Here is a 27,533-nt window from a genome sequence, read left to right on the forward strand (position 1 = left end):
AGACTGCTTTGAAAATCTCCACCAAATGGTTTTCCAGTAGAACCTTATTGTTCAGAATGACATGAGATGAAATTAAAATTTAGGCACATGAAAGGCATCATCTACCCACAAGCTAGACAGTGTAATCTGAAAATACCTGGAAAATCAGAACTGAATGAATGGAAATGAACGTTATGGTGTCAAAAGCCACATGCACACACTATGCCTTCTGGATAAACAATGAACATTGGACATACAAATGGTACTTCATACCCAATTGGTACAGTGCAGTTCTCCTGGGAAGACCATACTAGACAAGCCATCAGAAGTTTTATGAGTGGATTTCTTCATTCCCCCTCACTTTAAGCCAAAAAAGACAAGGATGGAAGATCAGAGACCAGAGTCTAAAAATGGCCCCCTTTTAAGACTCTGCCATGTTGTTACAGAAAAGACAGAGTAAGGATGAGTATTCATTGTTGTTCTCCTCCACAATCCCCTCCTTGCTACAAAGAACCTGATTTGTACCAATGCAGCAATCAGAAGATTCCCTGTACTGGGACACACTCACTTTTAATACAAAGTTTCTGCTGCTTAGAGTCGCCAGGAGGATGTATGCATGGAATGGAGTACATCTCATGTGACATGGCATGTATTTTCCTGTTGTTGTTTATTTGAGGAAGATGTGTACTGTCGTTCAGGTACATTGAACACTGGCCCGTGGACTGGAACTGGCCCACTTGATGTATTTGGTGGCCTTTGTGGTATATTCAGATTCTGCAGAGTCTAACTTTATTTTTGAAATCAGGTTTCCAGACTCAAGTGTTGCAAAGAAACCCTTGAAAATTTGACCCACGGAGTGTAAATTGCCACAGCATGAGTGTTATGCATATGCCCTAAACCTTGAGATCCCCATATCTACTGGAAGTGGCTTTTTCAGAATTATAATTGTCATCACTAACAAAAAGTGTAAATGTATTCATGACAATGTTTGCAACTGCTGGACTGCACTTCTCTTCAGCATTGTTCACGTTACTTTCCTCTTCCTTTTATGATCCTGCTGTTTTGTTTGTGTAAACATTAATGAAAAGAGAATTGGGGCCCTGGGTTAAAGTTCATTTAATCAAGAAACAAATGTATTCAAGAGTAGATCATGTCAGTTAGTAAGAGCCCTGGGTTGGTGACCATACCAGGGTGACCTCTACTCTGTCTGATCTAGGGAGGGGGAGCGGACATCCGGAATCAAAGCTCCCATGGTGAAAGTCTCTTGCTACTACCCAACTCCAGCTGAAACTAGGGCCTGTTACATGGTGCACCCCAACTGGTCTCCCTCTTCACAAGAACACACAAGAGTTTTCTATTCTTCAGACAGAGGGTGCCCTGGAAGTAAAAGATACTACTTTTATTCAAATTTTTAAATGACACCTGACCAAAGATCAAAGCACATGTACTATACAGAAAAGGCCCTTAAACTGATTGATCCACATGCAGTAGTATAAAAATAACACAGGAGATAAAGCATGCAACATTTTAAAAAGAGTACAATACAAATAGTACAAAATTCAACTGAACTAAAATCTACATTTAAGACCCACCCCAACGTTTAACAGCGAGACACCACATTGGCCGACTCTGCCCCAGATACACCAGTGCAATGTCTGTGCAGAGGAGTCCTCGGCTGGATCTGCGAGGCAGTACATTTCAGAGAGGAGAGCCTTTCAGTGAGAATCCTGCAAACCTAGCTGAATGGATCTGGGGACTGTCAGCTCACATGTTACGCTCTACCTCACGCACTGGAATAAAACAAAGGAAAGGGTTGATCAGTACGGTGCAAAGCATCCAAATCAAAATGATCTTTTCAGACTCACACTAACACTTTGAATTGAGCCTGGCAGCCAGTGCAGCCTCTTGAGCCCCGGGGGACTGTGCACGTTCCAGTCCAGAATCAGCATCATATAAGACAGTGGCAACTTTCTTCATTGCCTGACATTTCTGAGTGGCTTCAGGAGTAACCCCAAGAAACGTTCATCACAGAAATGCATTTATTATTCTTTTTGCCAATTACATGACTGCGAACATTATGATAACCTTAAAATTTTCAACTTGTTTTAAAATCCAGCCACAATATTTAACTCTTTTAGCCTGAGGCAGTGAGTTACAGAGATTTTCTATCCACTCTATTTACAGGGTCTTTCATTATGTCCTACAGTATTACAAGATGCAACCTAAAGATCTAATCATCTGAAAATGACCTATCAGAGTACTTTCTAAATCTTCATTTCTCACAAAATGTTTAAACATTCTTCATAATTCAAATCCCTCCAGAATCTTAAAGAGCTACATATGCATAATTTGGCTAAGTGATGACTGAATAGTAGGGATACTGCCACCTTCTACAGGTATGTACAGAAGGTCAGAGGAATGTGTTTAGGGTTGTTGGAGGGTTTAATAGATGTGTGAAAAACCTGAGGGAAATAGAAATGTTTAGGGTTAGTGATCAGGAAATTTTTGGCAGAATAGACTCCTGAATGAAAATGGTTGAAAACTCATCACCTGAGTTAAATCTGCAATAGACAAATCTCTGGCAAATAGACAATGGGAGACAATCATATACTGGGCTTCCAGGGGATGAACAAGATGTGACCCTATAGTTCTTTCCATATCTCAGTTCAACAGCTTTATAATTTGTCAGGATTTGCAAGTTTCAATTTGGTATCCATTGCACATTTCAGAGCTGGATTAACAGACTTTGTGGATAGCACCCTATGTGTGTTCCCTAAGTAATGTAGTTTTTAACAGAGGTGTCCTAAAAACAATGCAAATGAAGACGCTGATTTGGACACTGACTACACACCTATTTAAATCACCATTTGAAAACTTTGAAGAACCAAAAAACTAACAATGCAGAGCAAACAGAGGATCTTCCCACGGCTGAAAAATAATAATTTCATACTGATAAACCACACTTCCCACTATTGATTGTCTTTAACCTCAGCTGGATGGCTGCCTTCTCACAGATCCAGATTTTTTTCTCTTGCAATTCTGATCAGCATAGACATATGCGGTAACAAACAGATATGCACAGTGTTTGGCAAGTTGGTAGATATAGATCCTAGAAACAAAGCACTGTTTCACTACATCGTGGCATGTTTGAGTTACACACATGGCCATTTCTAGACAGGGCCATCTCCACAAGAACTGTTCGAGTCACTCTCAGTGAAACATGATTCTCCAAACTGTTGAAGAGCCTGGCAGGGCCAAGCCCTGAACCCTAGGACAATAGACCTGATTGTAAAGTGCTCACAGCCCTGCCAGCTCCCTGCATAGTGATGGAACCTCCGGAGGGAATCTGGGATGTGTCACCCAGATAGCAGTGAAGACACCAACATCTAGGTCATTGAACCACAAACCAGTGTTTCTAGATACAGCCAGAGCTAAAAAACAATGTAAAGCAAACTCAAACTGGGACCTCTGAGCTAAATGTATGAACTTCTAGTGCATGAGGTAAAAGACACTTCTCTCTTAGCCAAGTCTGTAGCAGACTCATCGATCTCTAGCTGGCCTACCCAGCACTAGATGGGGACAGAATCATAGAATCACATAAGATTAGGGTTGGGAGAGACCTCAGGAGGTCATCTAGTCCAATCCCCTGCTCAAAGCAGATCCAACCCCTACTAAATCATCCCAGCAAGGGCTTTGTCAAGCCTGACCTTAAAAACCTCTAACGATAGAGATTTCAACACCTCCCTAGGTAACACATTCCAGTGCTTCACCACCCTTCTAGAGAAAGAGTTTCTCCTAATATCCAACCTACACCTCCACCACTGCAACCTGAGACCATTGCTCCTTGTTCTGTCATCTGCCACCACTGAGAACAGCCTAGCTCCATCCTCTTTGGAACCCCCCTTCAGGTAATCGAAGGCTGATATGAAATCCCCCCTCACTCTCCTCTTCTGCAGACTAAAGAAGCCCATTTCCCTCAGCCTCTCCTTGTAAGTCAAGTGCCCCAGGCCCCTAATCATTTTCATTGCCCTCCACTGGACTCTCTCCAATTTGTCCACATACTTTCTGTAGTGGGAGGCCCAAAATCAGATGTAATACTTCAGATGTGGCCTCACCAGTGCTGAATAGAGGGTGATAATCACTTCCCTTGATCTGCTGGCAATGCTCCTACTAATGCAGCCCAATATGCCGTTAGCCTTCTTGGCAACAAGGGCACACTGCTGACTCATATCCAGCTTCTCATCCACTGTAATCCGCAGGTCCTTTTCTGCAGAACTACTGCTTAGCCAGTCGGTCCCCAGCCTATAGCAATGCATGGGGTTCTTCCATCTTAAGTGCAGGATTCTGCATTTATCCTTGTTGAACCTCATCAGATTTCTTTTGGCCCAATACTCCAATTTGACTAGGTCACTCTGGACCCTACCCCTACCCTCCAGCATATCTACCTCTCCCCCCAGCTTAGTGTCATCCGTGAACTTGCTGAGGGTGGAATCCATCCCATCATCCAGATCATTAATGAAGATGTTGAACAAAATCGGCCCCAGGACCGACCCCTGGGGCAATCCGCTTGATACCAGCTGCCAACTAGACATCAACCGATTGATCAGTACGCGCTGAGCCCGATGATCTAGCCAGCTTTCTATCCACCTTATAGTCCATTCATCCAATCCATACTTCTTTAACTTGCTGGCTAGAATACTGTGGGAGACAGTATCAAAAGCTTTGCTAAAGTCAAGGTAGATCACGTCCACCACTTTCCCCATATCCACAGAGCCAGTTATCTCATCATCGAAGGCAATCAGGTTGGTCAGGCATGACTTGCCCTTGGCAAATCCATGTTGACTGTTCCTGATCACCTTCCTCTTCTCCAAGTGCTTCAAAATGGATTCCTTGAGGACCTGTTCCATGATTTTTCTGGGAACTAAGGTAAGGCTGGTCTGTAGTTCCCCAGGTTCTCCTTCTTCCCTTTTTTGAAGATGGACCCTCTAGTTGCCTTTTTCCAGTCATCTGGGACCTCCCCTGATCGCCACAAGTTTTCAAAGATAATGGCCAATGGGTCTGCAATCACATCAGCCAACTCCCTCAGCAACCTCGATGCATTGCATCCAACCCCAAGAACTGATTTGGTAACCGTGTTCAGGGAGTGCATGCCAGATTGGGTACCTCAGGTGAGTTCATGCAAAATATGAAATTGCAGAACTACTGTCGCTGAAAGAAGTCTCTGTACCAGATGGCTGGAAGGTAGCTACTGTAATGCCAGTCCTTAAAAAGGGCTCCAGAGGAGATCCTGGCAAGGTCCTCTCATGAATCAGTAACTGGTTAAAAGACAGGAGACAAAGGGTAGGAATGAATGGTCACTTTTCAGAATGGAGAGAGGTAAATAGTGGGGTCCCCCAGGGATCTGAACTGTGACCAATGCTGTTCAAAGTATTCATGAGTGTTCTGGAAAAAGGAGTAAACAGTGAGGTGTCAACATTTACAGACAAAAGAAGATTACTCAAGAGAGTTAAGTCCAAAGCAGACTGGGAAGAGTTACAAAGGGATCTCAAAAAAGTTTGTGACTGGGGTCTGAATGAGCTGTTGCCATCCAAGAAGGAGATTTGGGAATCATTCTGGATAGTTCTCTCAAAACTCCATATTAATGTTCAGCAGTGATAAAAATGGCTAACAGAATGTTAGGAGCTATTAGGAAAGGGATTGAAAATCAGACAGAATATATCATGATGCCACTATATAAATTGATATATATCCATAGTCCATAGATTTCTGTGTCCAGTTCTGGTTTCCCCATTTAAAAAAGAATGTTGTGGAACTAGGGCTTTTGATTAATCACCGTTAACTCATGCAATTAACTCAAAAAAATTAAGCTTGATTTAAAAAATTAATTGTGATTAATAGCAGTTTTAATCACATGTTTAAACAATAGAATACCAATTGAAATTTATTAACTATTTTGGATGTTTTTCTACATTTTCAAATATATTCATTTCAGTTACAACACAGAATACAAAGTGTACCGTGCTCACTTTATATCATTATTTTTATTACAAATATTTGCACTGTAAATATGATAAACAGAAGAAATAGTATTTTTCAATTCACCTCATATAAGTAGTGAAAGTGATCACTTTCATGAAAGTGCAATTTACAAAAGTAGATTTTTTTTGTTGTATAACTGCACTCAAAAACAAAACAATGTAAAACTTTAGCACCTACAAATCCACTCAGTCCTACTTCTTGTTCAGCCAATCGCTCAGACAAACAAGTTTGTTTCCATTTATGGGCTATAATGCTGCCTGCTTTTTATTTACAATGTCACCTGAAATTGAGAACAGGCATTCGCATGGCATTTTTATAGCCAGCATTGCAAGGTATTAACATGCCAGATATGCTCAATATTTGTATGCCCCTTCATGCTTTGGCCACCATTCCAGAGGACATACTGATGACACTCATTAAAAAAATAATGCGTTAATTAAATTTGTGACTGAACTCCTTGGGGGAAAATTATATGTCTCCTGCTCTGTTTTTTACCCGCATTCTGCCGTATATTTCATATTATAGCAGTCTCGGATGATGACCCAGCACATGTTCATTTTAAGAACACTTTCATTGCAGATTTGACAAAATGCAAAGAAGGAACCGATGTTAGATTTCTAAAGATAGCTACAGCACTTGAGCCAGGATTTAAGAATCTGAAGTGCCTTCCAAAATCTGAGAGGGACGAGGTGTGGAGCATGCTTTCAGAAGACTTAAAAGAGCAACACTCCAATGTGGAAACTACAGAACCTGAACCACCAAAAAAGAAAATCAAACTTCTGCTGGTGGCATCTGACTGAGATAATGAAAATGAACGTGCGTCGGTCAGCTCTGCTTTGGATCGTTATCGAGCAGAACCCATCATCAGCATGAATGCATGTTCCCTGGAATGGTGGTTGAAGCCTTGAAGGGACTTATGAATCTTTAGCGCATCTGGCATGTAAATATCTTGCAAAATCAGTTATGACAGTGCCATGCGAATGTCTGTTCTCATTTTCAGGGGATGTTGTAAACAAGAAGCAGGCAGCATTATCTCATGCAAATGTAACCAAACTTGTTTGTCTGAGTGATTGGCTGAACAAGAAATAGGACTGAGTGGACTTGTAGGCTTTTAAATATTACATTGTTTTATTTTTAATGCAATTTTTTGTACATATTTCTACATTTGTAGTTCAACTTTCATGATAAAGAGATTGCACTACAGTACTTGTATTAGGTGAATTGAAAAATACTATTTTGCTTTTACAAATACAGTGCAAATATTTGTAATAAAAATAAATATAAAGTGAACACTGTACACTTGGTATTCTGTGTTGTAATTGATATCAATATGTTTGAAAATGTAGAAAACATCCAAAATATTTTAATGGTTTTCTATTATTGTTTAGTTGTGCAATTAATCATGATTAAATTTTTAATCATGCAATTAATTGAAATTACATTTTTAAATCACTTGACAGCCCTAAGTGGAACTGAAAAAGGTTTAGGGAAGGGTTTGACAGAATACACCACTGTATTCACACTGTACACACTATTGTAATAATCTTTGTACAAGTACGCCCTGTAAGGTATTACCTGAAAACCCATAATTTGCTGGTCAGTGTTGTCCTGGTAAAATATGTGTGGTACCATGGTATAGGAAGATTGTAAGATTCCCCCTGTAGGCTGTTATTAACACATGTTCAAAACCATGCAGCCTTGCCCAGGCAGAAGTTAGGTCTGTCCTGAACAAAGGAAGGATTGTGTGCTAGCCTTAATTTGCATTTAAGCAGGAAAGAGAGCAATCAAACTGGAAGGGGAGACAAAGGAAGTTCGAACAGGTGAAAAAAAACAGCAGGAAATATCCTTCCTTTGTCTCCTGAGTCTCAGCTGGAAATGTTTTTCAAGAAGGGGACTGAAAGTATAAAAAGGAGGAACAAACACCCTGTCAAGGTTCCTTCCTCACTCTGAACTCTAGGGTACAGATGTGGGGACCTGCATGAAAACCCCCTATGCTTACTTTTACCAGCTTAGGTTAAAACTTCCCCAAGATACAAATTAATTTTACCCTTTTGCCCCTGGACTTCCACTGCCACCACCAAACTTTATCTGGGTTCCTGAAAAAATGTAGTTTGGACACGTCTTTCCCCCCAAAATCCTCCCAACCCTTGCACCCCGCTTCCTGGAGAAGGTTTGGTAAAAATTCTCACCAATTTGCATAGGTGACCACAGGCCCAAACCCTTGGATCTTAGAACAATGAAAAAGCATTCAGTTTTCTTACAAGAAGACTTTTAATAGAAGTAAAAAGGAATCACCTCTGTAAAATCAGGATGGTAGATACCTTACAGGGTAATTAGATTCAAAACATAGAGAATCCCTCTAGGCAAAACCTTAAGTTACAAAAAAGACACACAGACAGGAATATTCATTCTATACAGCACAGCTATTTTCTCAGCCATTTAAAGAAATCATAATCTAACACATACCTAGCTAGATTACTTACTAAAAGTTCTAAGACTCCATTCCTGTTCTGTTCCCGGCCAAAGCATCATACAAACAGACACAGACCCTTTGTTTTTCTCCCTCCTCCCAGCTTTTGAAAGTATCTTGTCTCCTCATTGGTCATTTTGGTCAGGTTACCTTTAGCTTCTTAACCCTTTACAGGTGAGAGGATTTTTCCTCTGGCCAAGAGGGATTTTAAAGGGGTTTACCCTTCCCTTTATATTTATGACACACCCCAAAGGACTGCTCGCTCTCTCCCTGCCCATCACATTCTCAGCCCCGGAAGAGACAAAGGAAGCAGCCTTTCTGAGGAGGGGGTCTTGACCTGAAGAGTTTGGTCAGTAACATTGCTGGAAGGATGTGTTGAGAGATTTTGATTGAATCTAATATAGTTTGTTAAGTTAGTCACTAGTAAACATTTTATGTTTATTTTTCTGATAACCATTTCTGACTTTTAAGCCTCATTACTTCTGCTTCAAAAAATCAATCTCTTTGTAGTTAATAAACTTGTTTGACAGTTTTTTCTAATCCAGTGTGATTAGCTTGAAGTGCTTGGATAACTATTTAAGATAATAAAATGGCATATTATTCCCTTAAAGCAGTGTTTCCGAAACTTGGGGTGCCGCTTGTTCAGGGAAAGCCCCTGGCGGGCTGAGCCGGTTTGTTTACCTGCTGCATCTGCAGGTTCAGCCGATCGCGGCTCCCACTGGCCGCGGTTTGCCACTTCAGGCCAATGGGGGCTGCGGGAAGTGGCGGCCGGTACGATTGGCCTGCAGGAATGAACCACAGCCACTGGGAGCTGCAATTGGCCGAACCTGCAGACGCGGCAGGTAAACAAACCGGCCCGGCCTGCCAGGGGCTTTCCCTGAACAAGCGGCATCCCAAGTTTAATATATAAGACTTAATATATTTTAATATATAAGACTTAATATATATATAAGACTTAATATATTTTTACTGTCCAGGAGGGCGCTGGGAAATACAGTACATATATTTCTGGGGGAAATTTGAGACCGGGGGGGCAGGTGTTGGGGTCTGCGGTGGGGCGGCTGCCCCAGCCCCTCCGGAGAAGGGCTGGAACAGGCCGTAGAGGCTGCACAGACCAGCGGCCAATCAGCAAGGGCCTGTGGACAGACAATCAGGGCAGATTATGAGGCAGCCAATCAGGGCCAAGCTAGGTCCTATATAAAGGTGCCTAGCAGGGGTGGGATCAGTTTCTCTCTGACTAGCAGGGGAGGAGGACTGGCTCCTGAGCTAGGGAGTGAGCATCTTGGACAGAGCAATGCTGGGCAGGCTCGGGGGAGCAGGAGAGAGCTCCATCCCCATTACCTGCCAGGCTGCAGACCCTGCTACAAAGGGCTGAGAAGGTGTACAGGGCCAAAGGGGAACTGGCCCAGGGAAGAATAGGAGGACAAGAGGGGAACAAAGGAGGGCAGAAAGAGGCTGCCACTAGAGGGTCCCTGGCTCAGGACTCAGAGTAGTGGGCAGGCCTGGGTTGCCCCATCCCTCCCTTACACTGCACCTGGCCACCGAAGACAGTGGCCAGTATAGACTGCAACTTGCCCCTGAGGTAAGGGGCTTGACTTTGGGTTGTGGTTGTCCACTGAGGCAGGTGTGAGTCCCAAAAACTGCTGTTAATCTCCCTGGAAGGGGGTAAGTCTGGAGTAGTGGGCACTGCCGGAGGGCAATGTCCTGAAGCGAACGCTGCCAAGTGGGGAGCAATGCGGGACCCAGGGCAGCAGAACCCACAACGGGCAAGAGGGTGCTCCAGGACTGGACAGAGCTAATTCCCGGAGCAACCAGTGGGAGGCGCCAGCGGCGGTGAGTCTTGACCCCATCACAGGGTCACTGCAGAATACCCAAAGCTGGTGAGAGCCAAGGGGTGGCTGGCTGGCTGCAGCACACACAGTGACTTACATGCTGGTGGCTGTTTATGAGCTGTGTAGGTTGGAGACTACAGCAGCAAGGTATTGTAAAGGGCACCCCAGGTTACACTGCAGAGGTGACACAGCCATCCACTAGTCTGAATTGTACCCCAGAATGTCACAAAGGGCACAAAGATGGTGAAGGGTACGGAATGGCTTCCATACCAGGAGAGACTAAAGATTCGGGTTGTTCATCCTAGAAAAGAGAGAAGTAAGGGGAAGAGGGATATAATTAAGGTTTTCAGCTAAGATTGAGCAGCAGGGCTAGGCACCTCCCTGCAGCCTGGACGTAGATGCCTGTCCCTGTGAGAAGGGAAGGGTTTGCACACACTTCTCCTCAGCATCTCCCATTGAACAGCTTAGGCGGTTCCCTGCCTAGGGTGCTGGCTTTTGTAAGCCCCATTACAAGGTTCCTGTCTCTTGATATATTTTGAATAAGAGTCTAGGAGCCTATCTCAGACTTCAGGAGTTGCAGTGGTTTTCTGGGCACCTCAAAGTTAGGTATGGCTCGGTGTCACAGCACCTAACTCCTTTTGTGCATCCCGGCCCTCAAGAATCTAATGTTCTGAAGCATCACACCATGCGCTTCTGTCATAAATATAAAGGGAAGGGTAACCACCTTTCTGTATACAGGGCTATAAAATCCCTCCTGGCCAGAGGCAGAACCCTTTTACCTGTAAAGGGTTAAGAAGCAAAAATAACCTTGCTGGCATCTGACCCAAATGACCAATGAGAGGACAAGATACTTTCAAATCTGGAGCAGGGGGAACAAAGGGTTTGTCTGTCTGTGTGATGCTTTTTCCGGGAATAGATCAGGAATGCAGCCTCAGAAACTCTTAAGTTAGTGAGTACTCTAGCAAGAAATGTGTTAGATTTCCTTTTGTTTAATCGCTGGTAAAATAGCTGTGCTGAATGGAATGTATATTCCTGTTTTTGTGTCTTTTTGTAACTGTTTTGCCTAGAGGGATTCTCTAAGATTTTAATCTGATTAACCTGTAAGGTATTTACCATCCTGATTTTACAGAGGTGATGCTTTTACTTTTTCTTTAATTAAAATTCTTCTTTTAAGAAGCTGATTGCTTTTTCATTGTTCTTAAGATCCAAGGGTTTGGGTCTGTGTTCACCTGTACAAATTGGTGAGGATTTTTATCAAGCCTTCTCCAGGAAACCGAGTGTAGGGCTTGGGGGGGGGGATATTTTGTGGGAAGACGTCTCCAAGTGGGCTCTTTCTCTGTTCTTTGTTTAACACACTTGGTGGTGGCAGCATAGGGTTCAAGGACAAGGCAAAGTTTGTACCTTGGGGAAGTTTTTAACCTAAGCTATTAAGAGTAAGCTTAGAGGGTCTTTCATGCAGGTCCCCACATCTGTACTCTAGAGTTCAGAGTGGGGAAAGAACCTTGACAGCTTCTAATCACAAGATGTGACCGAAAAGGTCTTTATCTCTAATTTTTCTGGTTCATTGATATGCCAGAAGTTCCTAGTTTCAATTTGGCACCTGTTGCACATTTCAGAACTAGATTCCTAGATTTTTGGGTGTTATCAATAGTTATCGGGTGTAATACTTTTGTGCTGATTGTAGCTTATTTTTACTAGTTACTTTCTAAGAATCTTTCCAGTTAATGTTTCTTGATTTTCATCACTGAAACCTGTGGAGAAAAGAAGCAGAAAGTTCTGGCTTAGTGGCTAATAAAATGCCCATTAGAATCCCAGTTGTGAGAAGTCTGAAAAACAAAAATATGCACAAGAAAACAGAATCACTAGTATATGTTATCGCATACTGATGGAGCCAATTTCCGTTTGATGTTGCTGTACCTTAGTTTGACAGCTGCTTTCTCACAGATACAGAAGTACTTCTCTGTGCAGTAGTAACTATAAATTTTTTCTCTGTATAGGTATCCACAATTAGAGGATGAATACAAGTCAATCCTAGAAAATAAAGCATCATTTCATTATGTCTTGACATTGGCACTCAGTGCATGTATTCGGGGTACTCTGTATTTGCCAGTTTCCCTGGGGTAAGTAATGTGCATGTGCCCTACAACTGGTTCAGATTACTTTCCTCTACATGAAAGCTCATCTCTGCCAGCCAGTGCATTGTGAGGTCAGTGTCAATGCTCCACTGCTCCTTGCCCACTCCCTCCTCACCCACACAGGACAGGGATTAGCAGCCCTACAGAAGCTGCTATTGCCCCTGTGCTTCTAGTCACAACACAGACAGCGCAGGAAAGTAAGTGGGCACCATCTGTCTCCTTTGCACAAGCACCCAGGACAGGCCTCAATTTGGTCCAAAATATTTATAACTTACCAATCTACTTTCTGTGTCAAAACAGCTGAGCCATCCGTCCAATACCAGCTGTTCTCTCCAGATTTATGTAAACCAATCCAGTAATATTGTGTATTCTCTCTTGGAAGTACATGGTTCTGTGAGGAAATCACCACATTATTTCCCAAAAGAAGCCAAGTTCTTATAGGAGATATGGGGTCTGGTGCCCTATTGTCCTGCACATTGTCTTGTTATTTACACCAGGATAAAATGGGTATAATACCTACCAGATCAGAATGCTGGCATTTGATGGCCACTTTATTCCAGTGTAAATGAAGACACAAATTTTAGGACCATGGTGAATCCAACTCTGTGGAAGTGTGGAAATCCTTCCCTTGAATCCATCAAGGAACCCAGAAGACCAGGACAAATGTTATCCACAAAGCACTGATCCACCCTCTTCCTGAAATCAGCCAGAAGGCAGTACCCCCTGTAGAAAACCCATTGTTTGTAACTACAGCAGGATCTGAGAGACTTGTGTCTATTTTACTAATATCACCGGCAATAAGTTCCAAATGTGACCAACAGATTTACTGTACTCTGCACTGTTCCACACTTTGTGGTTCCTGAGGCAACAGAGCTGTAGTAACCAAAATGCAATTTATCTTGGAGAGGCTTCTGAGAAATTAATTAAAGTTAGACTGGGAGAGGGACCATACCAGCTTACGTCTGTGTTTTAGCATGAGAAGGGTGGAATTCTGTAAGGAGCAGAACCTCTGGCTCTCTTCCCATGACCTCTTCTGCATTGATATGTAGAAGCAGGTGTCACCTCCCATCCATTGCCAGCTTGCAGGGCACAGTATACAACTGGGTCCTACGAAAGAGAAATTGTTTCTATTTCTCATCCTAAGCAGTTCAGTGGAGAATACAGGAGCTGAAGCCATAGGTTTGAGTGCATATAGAAGTTGCAGAGTTGTAATGGATGTGACACTAATCCTCCCGGGGACCAAACTGGAGAATCTCGCTAGCCTGTGTGAAATGAGTTGCTGAGTCTCAGTTCTGCTACAGTATGACTTGATCTCCATTGAGGAGTGGTGGATTTTTCATTGCTGAGAAATTTAAAACCCAGTTATTATCAGAAGTCACCAAGTCATGCTGCTACACATAATCTTACAAGTTCTGTTCGTCAGCATATGAGCAGTGTGTAGTCGTTGAAGAAATACTATGTTGTTAGTTTTGTGAGGGAGGTTCTTTTTGACAGAGCTGTTACAAGCAGCCAGAGAGTTTGCCATTTTCCTTAATCTCTGTAATTAGAGTCCATTCTTGGGGCAGAGCTATCTCCTGGAAACCAGGTATTAGTGTGTTGCCTCAGATTCCTGAAAGCGGGGATTGCTGCATGCTGTTTGTGACCACCTCTGTTCCAGGGTGTATATAGTATAAACCAAGCAATTGCACTGAGGGAATACGCAGACTTTTTGTCATAGATTTCTCATCCAAAAGGAAACTTACCCCACTTTTCCAGGGTTCTAGGCACCACAATCAAACACTCTGATGACATTTTCACTCCTGCTTATTTTTTTACTGGTTTGATATCCAACTGCCCAGTTCCACCCTGGAGGTTCCATAGCAAATTCACTATAAGGGCGTTGCTGAATAGAGCTAAGTAAATAACTGGGTGGCTGGGGGAGGGGGGGAGGAGGGTTGCTCAGCATCTGAAGGGGAAAAAAATCTTTAAAAAAAAGTTCAGTAAGTTTCAAATCAGTTCAGAACTCTTTCTCGCTGAAACAAATTCATGTGGGTCAAATGAAACAATTTCAAAATGAAAGTTTATTTAGAAACTAAATGTTGAAATGGTTCATTTCAAAAATGTCAAAATGAAGCATTTTGAGTTAGTTGATTTTTTTTCCTTATTTTTTATTTGGCGGAATTCTATCCAAATTCAGAAATAATTTTGCTCACCACTTTGGACATTTACTATTCACTAAAAAAACATTGCCTAGCTCAATGCTGAGTCACACAAAGTACTCTTGCTTCCCCACTGACTGAACATACTGCTTCTTTTGCAATTCATTATCCTGTCCCAGTCCCAGAGGTACTGAATGAAAATTGAACCTTAGTCCTCCACACTGTTCTGCAGACCACTAAGCAACATCTCGGGTGACAGTTACCATCTGATGCTGTACTGTGGCCCATGTGAAATCAGTTGGTTAGCAAAAATCCAGTTACTAGGAGGTAGGTCACATCACATCACAAAAGCACCACAATAACTAACATTAATTATTTGCTTTCTTAGCAATTTCAACACACAAGAAGAGGATCGAATGGATCATGAAGGAGGAATTCGCTTATCTCACCTCTCCACTAACTGCATACACTTAGTTGTGATCCCTTTCAATGCAAGGGCAGAGTTAATTTAATAGGGATGTTATGAGAAGCAGATGGGGGAATTGTATAACCTTTGCCCAACCTTATCTATTCTGGAATAAAGGATAGGAGTCCATTTGCATAACAATCCTAATTACCATTATTCTCATTATTTTCCTCTCCTTTAAGACACAAATGATCTTTCATATCTTGCATTCTTTTTGAAAAATTTGTTTGCAGAGTTTCCTGGTTCCTCATGAGGCTCCCAATTTGTTTCTGGAAGTTATTGGAAACCTGAAAAACTGAAATTCACAAAAGCATTTTCCATTCTGACCATTTACAAATCAAAATTATTCCTGTCTCTCTCCTCTTAATTTTAGTGATTCCATCCATCTGGTTTAAATGTTGTGCCTCATTTCATGTCGTAATGATTAGAAGTGACATCACAGATTTAGTGTAATTTTTTTCTACTAAAAACAATATAAAATGAGCTGGTTTGTTAATGGGGTACAGAGCCTTTCACCTTTTTGTCACCAATGTCTATCCAATGCAGGTCAGTATTAACCAAAAGGTATGCCTCCTGAGAAGTGTACAGTATGAAATGAGTTAGTGGATGTCACTCCAGTTCCTAATGGGACAGGTTTCCACAGCACAAAAACCACCACCATAACTGGCACAAGAAGGCTTCTCTTTGGCAATTAAAGCAGAGAGGCCAAGGAGTGAATGGGCTACACAGATTGTCACTTGTAGCATTAATACTACTCTGGAGCAGGGCCAAGGTTAAAGTACATTAATTGGTGAGAGTGTGTCTGGGAAACTTGCATTATCACTGCCCCCGCTGTACCTTTGAAACAGTTAAATCATCAACTTCAGACTAGAAAGGATGGATATCAATCTGGCATCTTTTACAAGCACCAAATGAATGAATAAATAAAATATTGATACTTACACACAATCCCAAGGGCTAACATCCCTAGCAGCAATGCCAAGCACAGTATGAGGAAAGTCAAGGCAGCCAGACGCCATGTGGAGGATGAGGAGGGGAGCCCTGGAGGAACAGCAGAATAAAGTCCAGACCAGTAATATTATTTATATATATATTGACCCTCTTAAAGCACTAAGTGTGTGTGTGAAATGAAATGAAAATTGGGAATCATTTAACACTTCTCTAGATGCCCAAAAAGTCACAATCCCACAAAGAAGGCTGTGCTGGTTAAAAAACCAGTCTGGATTATAAGACAATTGAAGGCAGCTGTAAAATATTATATCGAAGGCAACACGCTGTGAGAAAAGGCTCTTAGCCTCTACGTGCTATTCAAAACTCCCGCCAAAGAGGGACAGCCTTTTGATGAGAAGGAATTCAAAGCCAGCCAAGGTTGGCTTAACAGTTTTAGGAACTGCTTCAACCTCAAAAACGTGCAGACTACTGGTGAAGCTGCATCTGTCAATGAAGAGGCAGCAAAAGCTTACCCTGAACAATTAAAGAAATATAATATATACACACACACACAAAATGGAATAAAGGGGAAGTTGATAGTAATGAATATAAATCATTGTGAAATAATGTATCCCTGTGTTCACACCCTACACACTATTGTAATAAGGTTTATACAAAGTATGCCTTTTCAGATTGTGATGGGTTGGACCCCCCTTCCGAGATGCCACCTGTTGTGTTGGGGTCCCACTGAGCCCACTCATTCTACCAGCCTGGGCTGCCTCACCCTGTCCTGCTACACGCACAGGTAGGGGACACACCCAGGTGTAGAATCACAGAGTCTGCAATCAGCTCTGTGTGGGAAGACTCAGCTCAGGGAATTTACCATAGGGTACAGCAGCAAAGCATTGTAAAGGGCAACCCAGGTTAGAGGGCAGGAGCGAAACAGCTACTCATTAATCTGGATTCTACACTGAGTATGTCACAATCAGAAGTTAGGAATTGCAGGAAATTGATAATGGATTATAAGGTGGATAGAAATCTGGGTAGATCATCGGGATCGATAGGTAGTGATCAACGGCTCGATGTCTAGTTGGCAGCTGTATCAAGTGGAGAGCCCCACAGGTCAGTCCTGGGCCTGGTTTTGTTCAACATCTTCATTAATGATCTGGATGATGGGATGGATTCCACCCTCAGCAAGTTCATGGATGACACTAAGCTGGGGGGAGAAATAGATACACTGGAGGGTAGGAATAGGGTCCAGAGTGACCTAGCTAAATTGGAGGATTGGGCCAAAAGAAAACTGATGATGTTCAACAAGGACAAGTGCAGAGTCCTGCACTTAGGATGAAAGAATCTCATGCACTACTAGAGGCTGGAGTCCGACTAGCTAAGCAGCAGTTCTGCAGAAAAGGACCCGGAGATTACAGTGGACGAGAGGCTGGATATGAGTCAGCAGTGTGCCCTTGTTGCCAAGAAGGCTAACGGCATATTGGGTTGCATTAGTAGGAGCATTGCCAGCAGATCGAGGGAAGTGATTATCACCATCTATTCAGCACTGGTGAGGCCACATCTGAAGTATTACATCCAGTTTTGGGCCCCCCACTACAGAAAGGATGTGGACAAATTGGAGAGAGTCCAGCGGAGGGCAAAGAAAATTATGAGGGGGCTGGGGCACATGACTTACGAGGAGAGGCTGAGGGAACTGGGCTTAGGTAGTCTGCAGAAGAGAAGAATGAGGGGGAATTTGATAGCAGACTTCAATTACCTAAAGGGGGGTTCCAAAGAGGATGGAGCTAGGCTGTTCTCAGTGGTGGCAGATGACAGAACAATGAGCAATGGTCTCAAGTAGCAGTGGGGAAGGTCTAGGTTGGATATCAGGAAACACTATTTCACAAGGAGGGTGGTGAAGCACTGGAATGGGTTACCTAGAGAGGTGATGGAATCTCCATCCTTAGAGGTTTTTAAGGCCCGGCTTGACAAAACCCTGGCTGGGATGATTTATTTGGAGTTGGTCCTGCTTTGAGCAGGGGATTGGACTAGATGACCTCCTGAGGTCTCTTCCAACCCTAATCTTCTATGATTCTATGAAGCCATGGGACGGAAGTAGAAATCTGTGGCAGCAGAGTTAAGGACAGTGAGAAGGAATTTTTTAAATATATGAGGAACAAAATGAATCCTGACAATGGTATGGGTCCATTGCAAGATGGAAATGGTAGAATTATCAATAATAATGCAGAAAAGGCAGAAGTGTTCAATAAATATTTGTGTTCTGTGTTTGGGGAAGAAAACAGATGATGCAGTCTCATCATATGGTGGTGATAGCACTCTTTCTATTCCACTTGTATCTCTGAAGATTGTTAAACAAGCTACTAAAGTTAGAACATTTTAAAATCAGCAGGTCCAGATAATTTGTATTCAAGAGTTTTAAAAAAGCTGGCTGAGGAGCTTGCTGGACCATTAATGTTAATTTTCAATAAGTCTCGAAGTAATGAGGAAGTTCCAGAAAAGTGGAAGAAAGCTAATGCTATGCCAACTTTTAAAAAAAGTAAACAGGATGACCCAGATAATTATAAACCTATCAGCCTACCATCAATTCTTGACAAGATAATGGAGTATCTGATATGGAACTCGATAAATAATGAACTAAAGGACATTAATATAATTAATGCAAATCAGCATGCATTTATGGAAAATAGATCTGGTCAAACTAACTTGATTTTTTTTATGAGATTGCAAGTTCGGTTGATAAAAATAATAGGATTGATATAATGTACTTTGCCTTCTGTAAGGCATTTGACACGGTGCCGCATGACATTTTGTTAAAAAAACTAGAATGATATAACATTAACATGACACACATTAAATGGATTAACAACTAGGTAACAAATAGGTCTCAAAATGTAACTATATAGCATTTTTATCAATGACCTGGAGGAAAACATAAAATCATCATTGATGAAGTTTGCAGACGATACAAAAATTTGGGGAGTGGTAAATAATGAAAAGGGCGGGTCACTGATTCAGAATGATCTCGATAGCTTAGTAAACTGGGCACCAAGCAAACAATATGTGTTTTAATATGGCTAAATGTATCATCTGGGAACAAAGAATGCAGACCATACTTTGATGATGAGGGACTCTGACCTGGGAAGCAGTAACTCTGAAAAAAGTTTGGGAGTGGTGGCGGATGATCAGCTGAACACAACCTACCAGTGTGATTCTGTGGCGAAAAGAGCTAATGCAACCCTGGGATCATAAACAGGGGAATCTTGAGTAGGAGTAGGGAGGTTTCAAACCCTTTTGGAGACAACCAAGATGTTACAACTCAATTTTATGAACTCTTTGATTGGATAATATGCACTTGAACCAGATCCTCAGCTGGGGTAAATTGAAATGATCTACTGAAGTGAGAATAGCGACACCAAGTTTTGATCAGTTCTAGCTACAAATGAGTTAACTTCCCAATTAATTACAATCCAGTTCCAATTTGGAGTGTGTATGGGACAGTAACTGTGTACCCAGTTCATATTAACATTTTGCATAAGTCCAAGGCTGGAGCACAGACAGAAGACCCTGTTAAATCCAGGTTAGTTCCCATTTTCTCTTCAAAATAGAATGCTGTTTTAAACAGTCTTGTAAATGGGCCTCCCTACATGGTTGTTTTTGTAATGTAGACAGGCCCATGACCCACATGCTCTCAGAGAGAGGCTGGTCCTCTGAAAAAAGGCATCATGCTGTAGTGGAAAGAAACAAAAGGACTTTCTGAAACATAACAGTTTTCATCTTACTTAGCCAATATCCCGTGAAATTAACTGCAAGTGTGTTTTTAGTCTAGCTGTATTTCTAGTCTCCTTATTGAACCAGGTCCCTGCCACCGTGGTTTGCCTGCTTTATGTTGCTCCGGCAATGTAAAACAGGAAGAAAGTCTACTTAGCCATCTACATGGGAATCCACCATGATAGGGAAATTCCTAGCTGGAGTAGCCAACTTCATACCACCTGGCCATAACATAAAGCGGGTGTCTAGGACATGGCTAGGAAGGCGACATGGTGAGAATGCCCCTGCACTCCAGTGACCATCACTTGTGAAGGAGCCCCATGGACACTGTTGCAGCCAGGCCTGAGGCTGCTCTAAATTATGCTGAGGGAGGGGTCAGCCTGTAAGTGTGTGTCTTCGTCTCTAGGGCACACCTGATGCCTAGATGCAGCATTGCAGAGCTCTATGACTCTCATACCACCTCTGGTGACTACTTATTTGGCTACAATGGCCAGTCCCAGCCAATGTATTCTCCCTACCCCCTGTCTGGGTCTTCTGTAGCTCAGCCCTCTAGCCAGGTCACATAAGAGTTCAGCTTCTTCCAGAGTAGCACAAACAACGTCAAACAGATCCTTAAACTAATAGTCCTTCTGCTTCTCTCAACTTCTCTGTAGTTCCCTTGTTTGCCTTTGCACAGGGCTTTTCTTGCAGGTGCCTAACCTGCCTCTGTATTGTTCTTCTGCCATTGTACCCTGTCTGTTAAATCTTATCCCATCACTTCTCTCTGCCAGAGAGACCTGCCTCCTCGCCACTCTCTTCCCCTAAGTGAGCTCCCTCAATCTACTTATAAGGCCTAGCTTCACCTACTCTGGCTAGTAGGCAACTAGTTAATCACCCTCAGGTGTGGAGCTGAGTAATTGGGGGTACTTTCCCTTACCTTGCAGATGATGGGGGTTAAGCCCCATCATACAGCCCCAGTTGGCCTCATGATTAGCAAAGGTGGTGTAAACTCCCTTTTATCTGCTTCCCCCTTAGCTGCACTAAATGGAGCTTTGGCACAGCTGAGGATATGGCACCTTTTGTTTACTTTTGCCATTTTTCTTTTTACTCTCTATCCAAGGCAAAATAAACATTGCTTATATTAAAGATACCTATGGCTCCGCTTCTCCTCCCACTGCACTGGTGCAAATCAAGATTAACTCCACTGAATTCAATGACTGCCTGAAAGACAGTCAAGTTTCTGGAATTGGTTATGTTAGGTGTTGGACTGCTTTTCCTGGGCACGCTGAAGAGAAGGAAGTTCACTTTAAATCTCAGAGGAGGCTGGGTCGGGAATGAGGGAACAAACCCAAAGAGTTGCAAAGCCATCCTCAAAAGTTGCTGCAAAGAAGCTGGCTGCAGCCAGCGTGTGTCCAGAGAGCACTGAAAGATCTGTGTGCCTGCTTACAACATCTTCCAGGAGTCAGATTATTAAATCTTCCTTTAAAGCTTTTGACATTGGTCAGTATCAGAAACAGGATTTCTTTTTCTTTCTCTTTCTCTTTCCAGCCTAGGTTCTGGGCACTTAACAATACTTAGATGCCCCAGATCCTTCCCTGTGCTGTGACTAAGGTGACCAGATAGCAAGTGTGAAAAATTGGGAAGAGGAGAGGGGAAATGGGGGTGGGCGGGGGGTGTAATAAAGTCCTATCTAAGACAAAACCCCTAATAATCGGGACAATCCTGATAAAATCGGGGCATCTGGTCACCCTAGCTGTGACCCCTATGCACAGCACCCTTGGGACACAGTGACAAAGCTGGCCCAGGAGGATCATATCAGTGCAGTAGCTGTGCTGTCAACTCCCCTCCCTATGGCTGGTGTAAAGTGGTGGCTCTGAAAAAGAAGGCACAGTTAGGGCTTCCCTGAACTCTGGAGATCCCCAACTGCTGTAATAACCACTTATGGTCACTAGCAGCAGACACAAGTTGGAGCAGCCTTCAGAATGCTCTAATTTATACCAGAGGACTAGCCTGTACGTAAAGACAAAATAACCTAACACCTTCCCTAACGAGGTACAGCCCCAAATTGGAGCCTAAAGGCATCACAACTGGTGCTCTCAGAAATTTAAGCAAAAAAAGGGAATGTGGTTTTCAGTTTGATTCACTTGAGGACTGTGGTTTCCTTAGCTGAATGCAAATCCTGCTGCAGAGGACAGGATGGGGCTGTGAGGTCTGAACTGGTCAGGGAGCCAGAGAAAACAAAAGACCAGGTTTGTGAGTGTTTTACTTAAATAATCTCTCATTCATTGTTTCAGGAAAAGGTTCCATGAATCAGGTTTGTTTTTTGAGGAATGTTTTTCTTACACTTACTAATGTGCTCTTGGTGTATTTTTTTTAAAGTGACCTATGACAATTTCAAGTGTTTTCCCCTTCTCTGGCTGTGTTTACCCTCTCACATGGAGATGCCACAAATGCTCCATACCCTGAAAGCAAGTTATCATTTGTCACCAAATGTTACCACCTCCCATGAGAAAGAAGCAACCTGGAGTCGGTCCTACATGAAAGAGAACAAAGATTCTCGTTTCCCCATGGAACAGAATTTGGCAACTGTAAAATCTTAACCTAGGGCCACATCATCCCATGGATGATTCTATAGAAATCCCCACTGAATTCATTATGAACTGATGGCACAATATGTCCTCAAGACTGTCAGACTCTACTCTAGAGCCTGATCCTCAAACACTTACTACCTTTCACACTGCTCACTCCCATGGGTAGTCCTATTAAAGTCAATAGGACTACTCACGGTAGTAAGTACTACTTTCAGCAATTGATGTTTGCAGGAGTGGGTCCCTATATAGTAAAATGGTATGGGGAGGGACATCTCCCTCCATGGTTTGAACAGCACTGTGCATGCCTCTGCAGTAATCACAATAAAACAGGAGAAATTCACCACTGGTGTGACTCTACTGAGAAGGAGGGAGTTAAAGGAGTGAATTTGGTCCATTCTGCCTAAGATTAGGTTAGAGCACTTCCCAGCCCAGCTACTTTAAGCACAACTAAAAAGCCCCATAGAGATGGTACCTTTTTCCACAGGAGTGTCAGGCTTTGGGATATTTTCCAGTGCATAAGATTTATTAAATTCCAGATCCGCATATGTTATTTCTTCTGTCATAGCTGGTGAAGACGGAAGCTTATATTTCAACTAAAAAAATTATAGCACGTTTCAGGTTCTGCAGCTGTTGAGTGAGGGAAAAGATCTGCTGTTTTAGAGAGGGCTCCTTTTCAGTGCATTGGTAGATACAAATGAGGCAACAGAGCAGTCCAGAACTTCCTATAAGAGGATGTCACAAAGAAAAATGTTCCCTTTTGACCAAGAAATTGTCCCTCTCTCTTTCTTCCTCTTCCCTTCTCGCCTATCTGCCCTCCATTTATTTCTCTTTGCAATGGCTGAAGAAAACACAGTCCTGTCTGTGTAAATTCTGTGGTTTTGGTTTTTAAAGAGGTAACTTGTTTCTGGAGAACTGCAAATTCAGGACTTACATGCAGGAATGAATACAAGCTTTTCACAGCATCATAGTCATGTTCTTTTGCCCTTGCTAGCTGCAACTCCAATTGTTCTTTGGCCTTTGTGATTACACCCCTGCATGCTCGAGCAATATTTTTATACTCATCCCTAGTTATCTGTCCAAGTTTCCACTTCTTGTAAGTTTCTTTTTTGTGTTTAATCTCACTGAAGATTGCTCTGTTAAGCCAAGCTGGTTGCCAGTCATATTTGCTATTCTTTCTGCACATTGGGGTGGTTTGTTCCTGCGCCCTCAATAAGGCTTCTTTAAAATACAGCTAATTCTCGTGGACTCCTTTCTCCTCGTATTAGCTTCCCAGGAGATCCTGCCCATCAGTTCTTTGCAGGAGTCAAAATCAGCTTTTCTGAAGTCCAGGGTCTGTATTCAGCTGCTCTCCTTTCTTCCTTTTGTCAGGATCCTGAACTCAACCATCTCATGGTCACTGCTGCCCAGGTTGCCACCCACTTCTACTTCCCCTACTAATTCTTCCCTGTTTGTGAGCAGCAGGTCAAGAGGAGCTCGGCCCCTAATTGGTTCCTCCATCACTTGTACCAGTTCTCACCAACACTCCCCAAAAGCTTCCTGGATTGTGCACTGCTGTATTGCTCTCCAAGCAGATGTCAGGGTGATTAAAGTTCCCCATTAATACCAGGGCCTGTGACCTGGAAACTTCTGTTACTTGTCTGAAGAAAGCCTCGCTTACCTCTTCCTCCTGATCCGGTGGTCTATAGCAGATGCCCACCACGATATCACCCTTGTTGCTCTCGCCTCTAAACTTAATCCAAAGACTCTCAACAGGCTTTTCTCCAGTTTGATACTGGAGCTCTGAGCAATCATACTGCTCTCTTATATACAGTGCAACTCCTCCACCTTTTCTGCCTCGCCTGTCCTTCCTGAACAGCTTATACCCATCCATGACAGTGCTCCAGTCATGTGAGTTACCCCAACAAGTCTCTGTTATTCCAATCACATCATAGTTCTTTGACTCTGCCAGGACTTCTAATTCTTCCTGCTTGTTTCCCAGGCTTCTTGCTTTCATGTACAGGCACCTAAGATAAGTAGCTGATTGCCCTACTTTCTCAGTATGAATCAGGAGGCCTCCCCTGTTGCACCCTCCTCCTTTTGTTTCCTCCCACTTCCCCACTTACCTCAGGGCTTAGGTCTCTATCCCATGGTGAACCTAATATAAAGTCCTCCTCGCTAGATTGACAAGCTTGCCTGCGAAGATGCTCTTCCCTCTCTTCATTAAGTGGATCCCATCTCTTCCTAGCAATCCTTCTTCCTGGAACAACATCTCATGGTCAAAGAATCCAAAACCCTCTCTCCGAAACCAGTTCTGTAACCAAGCATTTACTTCTACAATTCGATGGTCCCTACTGGGCCTTTTCCTTCAACAGGAAAGATGGACGAGAACACGACTTACAACTCAAAGTTGGCACCCTGACAGTAGGATTGTCTGGTTATGTAGACTCCCTCCTCAGGCCCTACGCTACCAGCACTCCCAGCTATCTTCGAGACACCACTGACTTCCTAAGGAAACTACAATCCATTGGTGATCTTCCTGAAAATACCATCCTGGCCACTATGGATGTAGAAGCCCTCTACACCAACATTCCACACAAAGATGGACTACAAGCCGTCAGGAACACTATCCCCGATAATGTCACAACAAACCTGGTGGCTGAACTTTGTGACTTTGTCCTCACCCATAACTATTTCACATTTGGGGACAATGTATACCTTCAAATCAGTGGCACTGCTATGGGTACCAGCATGGCCTCACAGTATGCCAACATTTTTATGGCTGACTTAGAATAACGCTTCCTCAGCTCTCGTCCCCTAATGCCCCTACTCTACTTGCGCTATATTGATTACATCTTCATCATCTGGACCCATGGAAAAGAAGCCCTTGAGGAATTCCACCATGATTTCAACAATTTCCATCCCACCATCAACCTCAGTCTGGTCCAGTCCACACAAGAGATCCACTTCCTGGACACTACGGTGCTAATAAGCGATGGTCACATAAACACAACCCTATACCGGAAACCTACTGACCGCTATTCCTACCTACATGCCTCCAGCTTTCACCCAGACCACACCACACAGTCCATTGTCTACAGCCAAGCTCTACGATACAACCGCATTTGCTCCAACCCCTCAGACAGAGACAAACACCTACAAGATCTCTATCAAGCATTCTTACAACGACAATACCCACCTGCTGAAGTGAAGAAACAGATTGACAGAGCCAGAAGAGTACCCAAAAGTCACCTACTGCAGGACAGGCCCAACAAAGAAAATAACAGAACGCCACTAGCCGTCACCTTCAGCCCCCAACTAAAACCTCTCCAACGCATTATCAAGGATGTACAACCTATCCTGAAGGACGACCCTTCACTCTCACAAATCTTGGGAGACAGGCCAGTCCTTGCCTACAGACAGCCCCCCCAAACTGAAGCGAATACTCACCAGCAACCACATACCACACGACAGAACCACTAACCCAGGAACCTGTCCTTGCAACAAAGCCCGTTGCCAACTGTGCCCACATATCTATTCAGGGGACACCATCACAGGGCCTAATAACATCAGCCACACTATCAGAGGCTCGTTCACCTGCACATCCACCAATGTGATATATGCCATCATGTGCAAGCAATGCCCCTCTGCCATGAACATTGGTCAAACTGGACAGTCTCTACGTAAAAGAATAAATGGACACAAATCAGATGTCAAGAATTATAACATTCAAAAACCAGTCGGAGAACACTTCAATCATTCTGGTCATGTGATTACAGACATGAAAGTTGCGATATTACAACAGAAAAACTTCAAAACCAGACTCCAGCGAGAGACTGCTGAATTGGAATTCATTTGCAAATTGGATACTATTAACTGAGGCTTGAATAGAGACTGGGAGTGGCTAAGTCATTATGCAAGGTAACCTATTTCCCCTTGTTTTTTCCTACCCCTCCCCCCTCACTGTTCCTCAGACGTTCTTGTTAAACCTGGATTTGTGCTGGAAATGGCCTACCTTGATTATCATACACACTGTAAGGAGAGTGATCACTTTAGATAAGCTATTACCAGCAGGAGAGTGGGGTGGGGGGAGAGAAAACCTTTTGAAGTGATAAACACCCATTTTTTCATGGTCTGTGTCTATAAAACATCCTCACTGCATTTTCCACTGCATGCATCCAATGAAGTGAGCTGTAGCTCACGAAAGCTTATGCTCAAATAAATTGGTTAGTCTCTAAGGTGCCACAAACACTCCTTTTCTTTTTGCTAGGGCAGTGCAGCTCTGAGCCATAGCTATTAATAGCTGCCATAGTCAGTCCTTACGATATCGAGGGAAAGTTTGTAACAGCCAAAGCAGGGAAATAGTGGGGAAGTGGCTGAGTACCCAGTGATGGGGTGAGATTCCAGAGAGTTTGGATTTGATGTGGGAATGCAGAAGGACATAGTCCTGTGGGATTCTGGGGGACAGGAGATCAGACTGGATGACCCAGGAGTCCCCTATTTGTTATGATTCTGTTTCACCCTTACACTCTGCTGAGACACAGACAACTTTTCTGTGAAACCCAAAACACACATTGTGAAGGCTGGATGTCTGATGTTCAGGTTTCCTGTGTGACTTACACCATTGTGAAATGAAATAAGTGCTACAACACGCGGATTGCACATGGGTTTCACAATCTGAATTGCTAAAGTAATGGGACCAATTCTCATTTACACTGCCAAAGTGGTATAAACAAGCCTTAGGGTGACTGAGAATCAAGCCTTAATGTCAGGTTTCAGAGTAACAGCCATGTTAGTCTGTATTTGCAAAAAGAAAAGGAGTACTTGTGGCACCTTAGCGACTAACCAATTTATTTGAGCATAAGCTTTCATGAGCTACATGATGAAGTGAGCTGTAGCTCATGAAAGCTTATGCTCAAATGAATTGGTTAGTCTCTAAGGTGCCACAAGTACTCCTTTTCTTTTTGCGAAGCCTTAATATGTGGTTTGGTTTGTTTTTCTTCCCCAATAAACTGAAAAACATTAGAAACATTAACATTTGTATCAGTGCACAATAGAAACAAACAGCATTTATAGTGGAAGCAAGTTAGATCCTAAAATACTGAGTTTTAATCATCTCAGTTGTTAGTAACACAGAGAAGGAAAATTTTTTTAAAACATCCAAATGTTAGCCTCCATTTCCATAGAGCCCTATCCTGCAAATGCTTTGCACAAAATCTTC

General features: G+C 42.9%; 1 protein-coding gene across 1 annotated transcript; it reads right to left on the reverse strand.

Annotated features, from left to right (window-relative positions):
• Nucleotides 1-1,471: 1,471 nt before the first annotated feature.
• LOC311528801 (C-type lectin domain family 12 member B-like) lies at nt 1,472-22,980 on the reverse strand. Its single transcript, XM_084644224.1, has 7 exons — nt 22,809-22,980; nt 16,002-16,100; nt 15,211-15,354; nt 13,408-13,562; nt 12,731-12,846; nt 12,238-12,351; nt 1,472-1,769 (listed from the first exon to the last, which is right to left on the reverse strand). Exons 1-7 carry the CDS (start codon nt 22,897-22,899, stop codon nt 1,763-1,765), a joined length of 726 nt encoding a protein of 241 aa, XP_084500350.1. The 5' UTR covers nt 22,900-22,980; the 3' UTR covers nt 1,472-1,762.
• Between the last annotated feature and the right edge of the window lie 4,553 nt (nt 22,981-27,533).

The sequence above is a fragment of the Lepidochelys olivacea genome, assembly GCF_965140295.1.
Source record: "Lepidochelys olivacea isolate rLepOli2 genome assembly, chromosome: 1".
NCBI lineage: Eukaryota > Metazoa > Chordata > Testudines > Cheloniidae > Lepidochelys > Lepidochelys olivacea.

Bases quoted from the DNA above. Each gene is read 5' to 3' on its own strand.
- LOC311528801 (XM_084644224.1), bottom strand. From the start codon at position 22,899: ATGACAGAAGAAATAACATATGCGGATCTGGAATTTAATAAATCTTAT. The intron at 13,563-15,210 runs GTAATTAGGATT...TCTCTTTCGTAG, and splicing joins GGAAAATAATGAGAATAATG to GACCCAGTTGTATACTGTGC. The intron at 12,352-12,730 runs GTAAGTTATAAA...TTTATTTTCTAG, and splicing joins TTGACACAGAAAGTAGATTG to GATTGACTTGTATTCATCCT.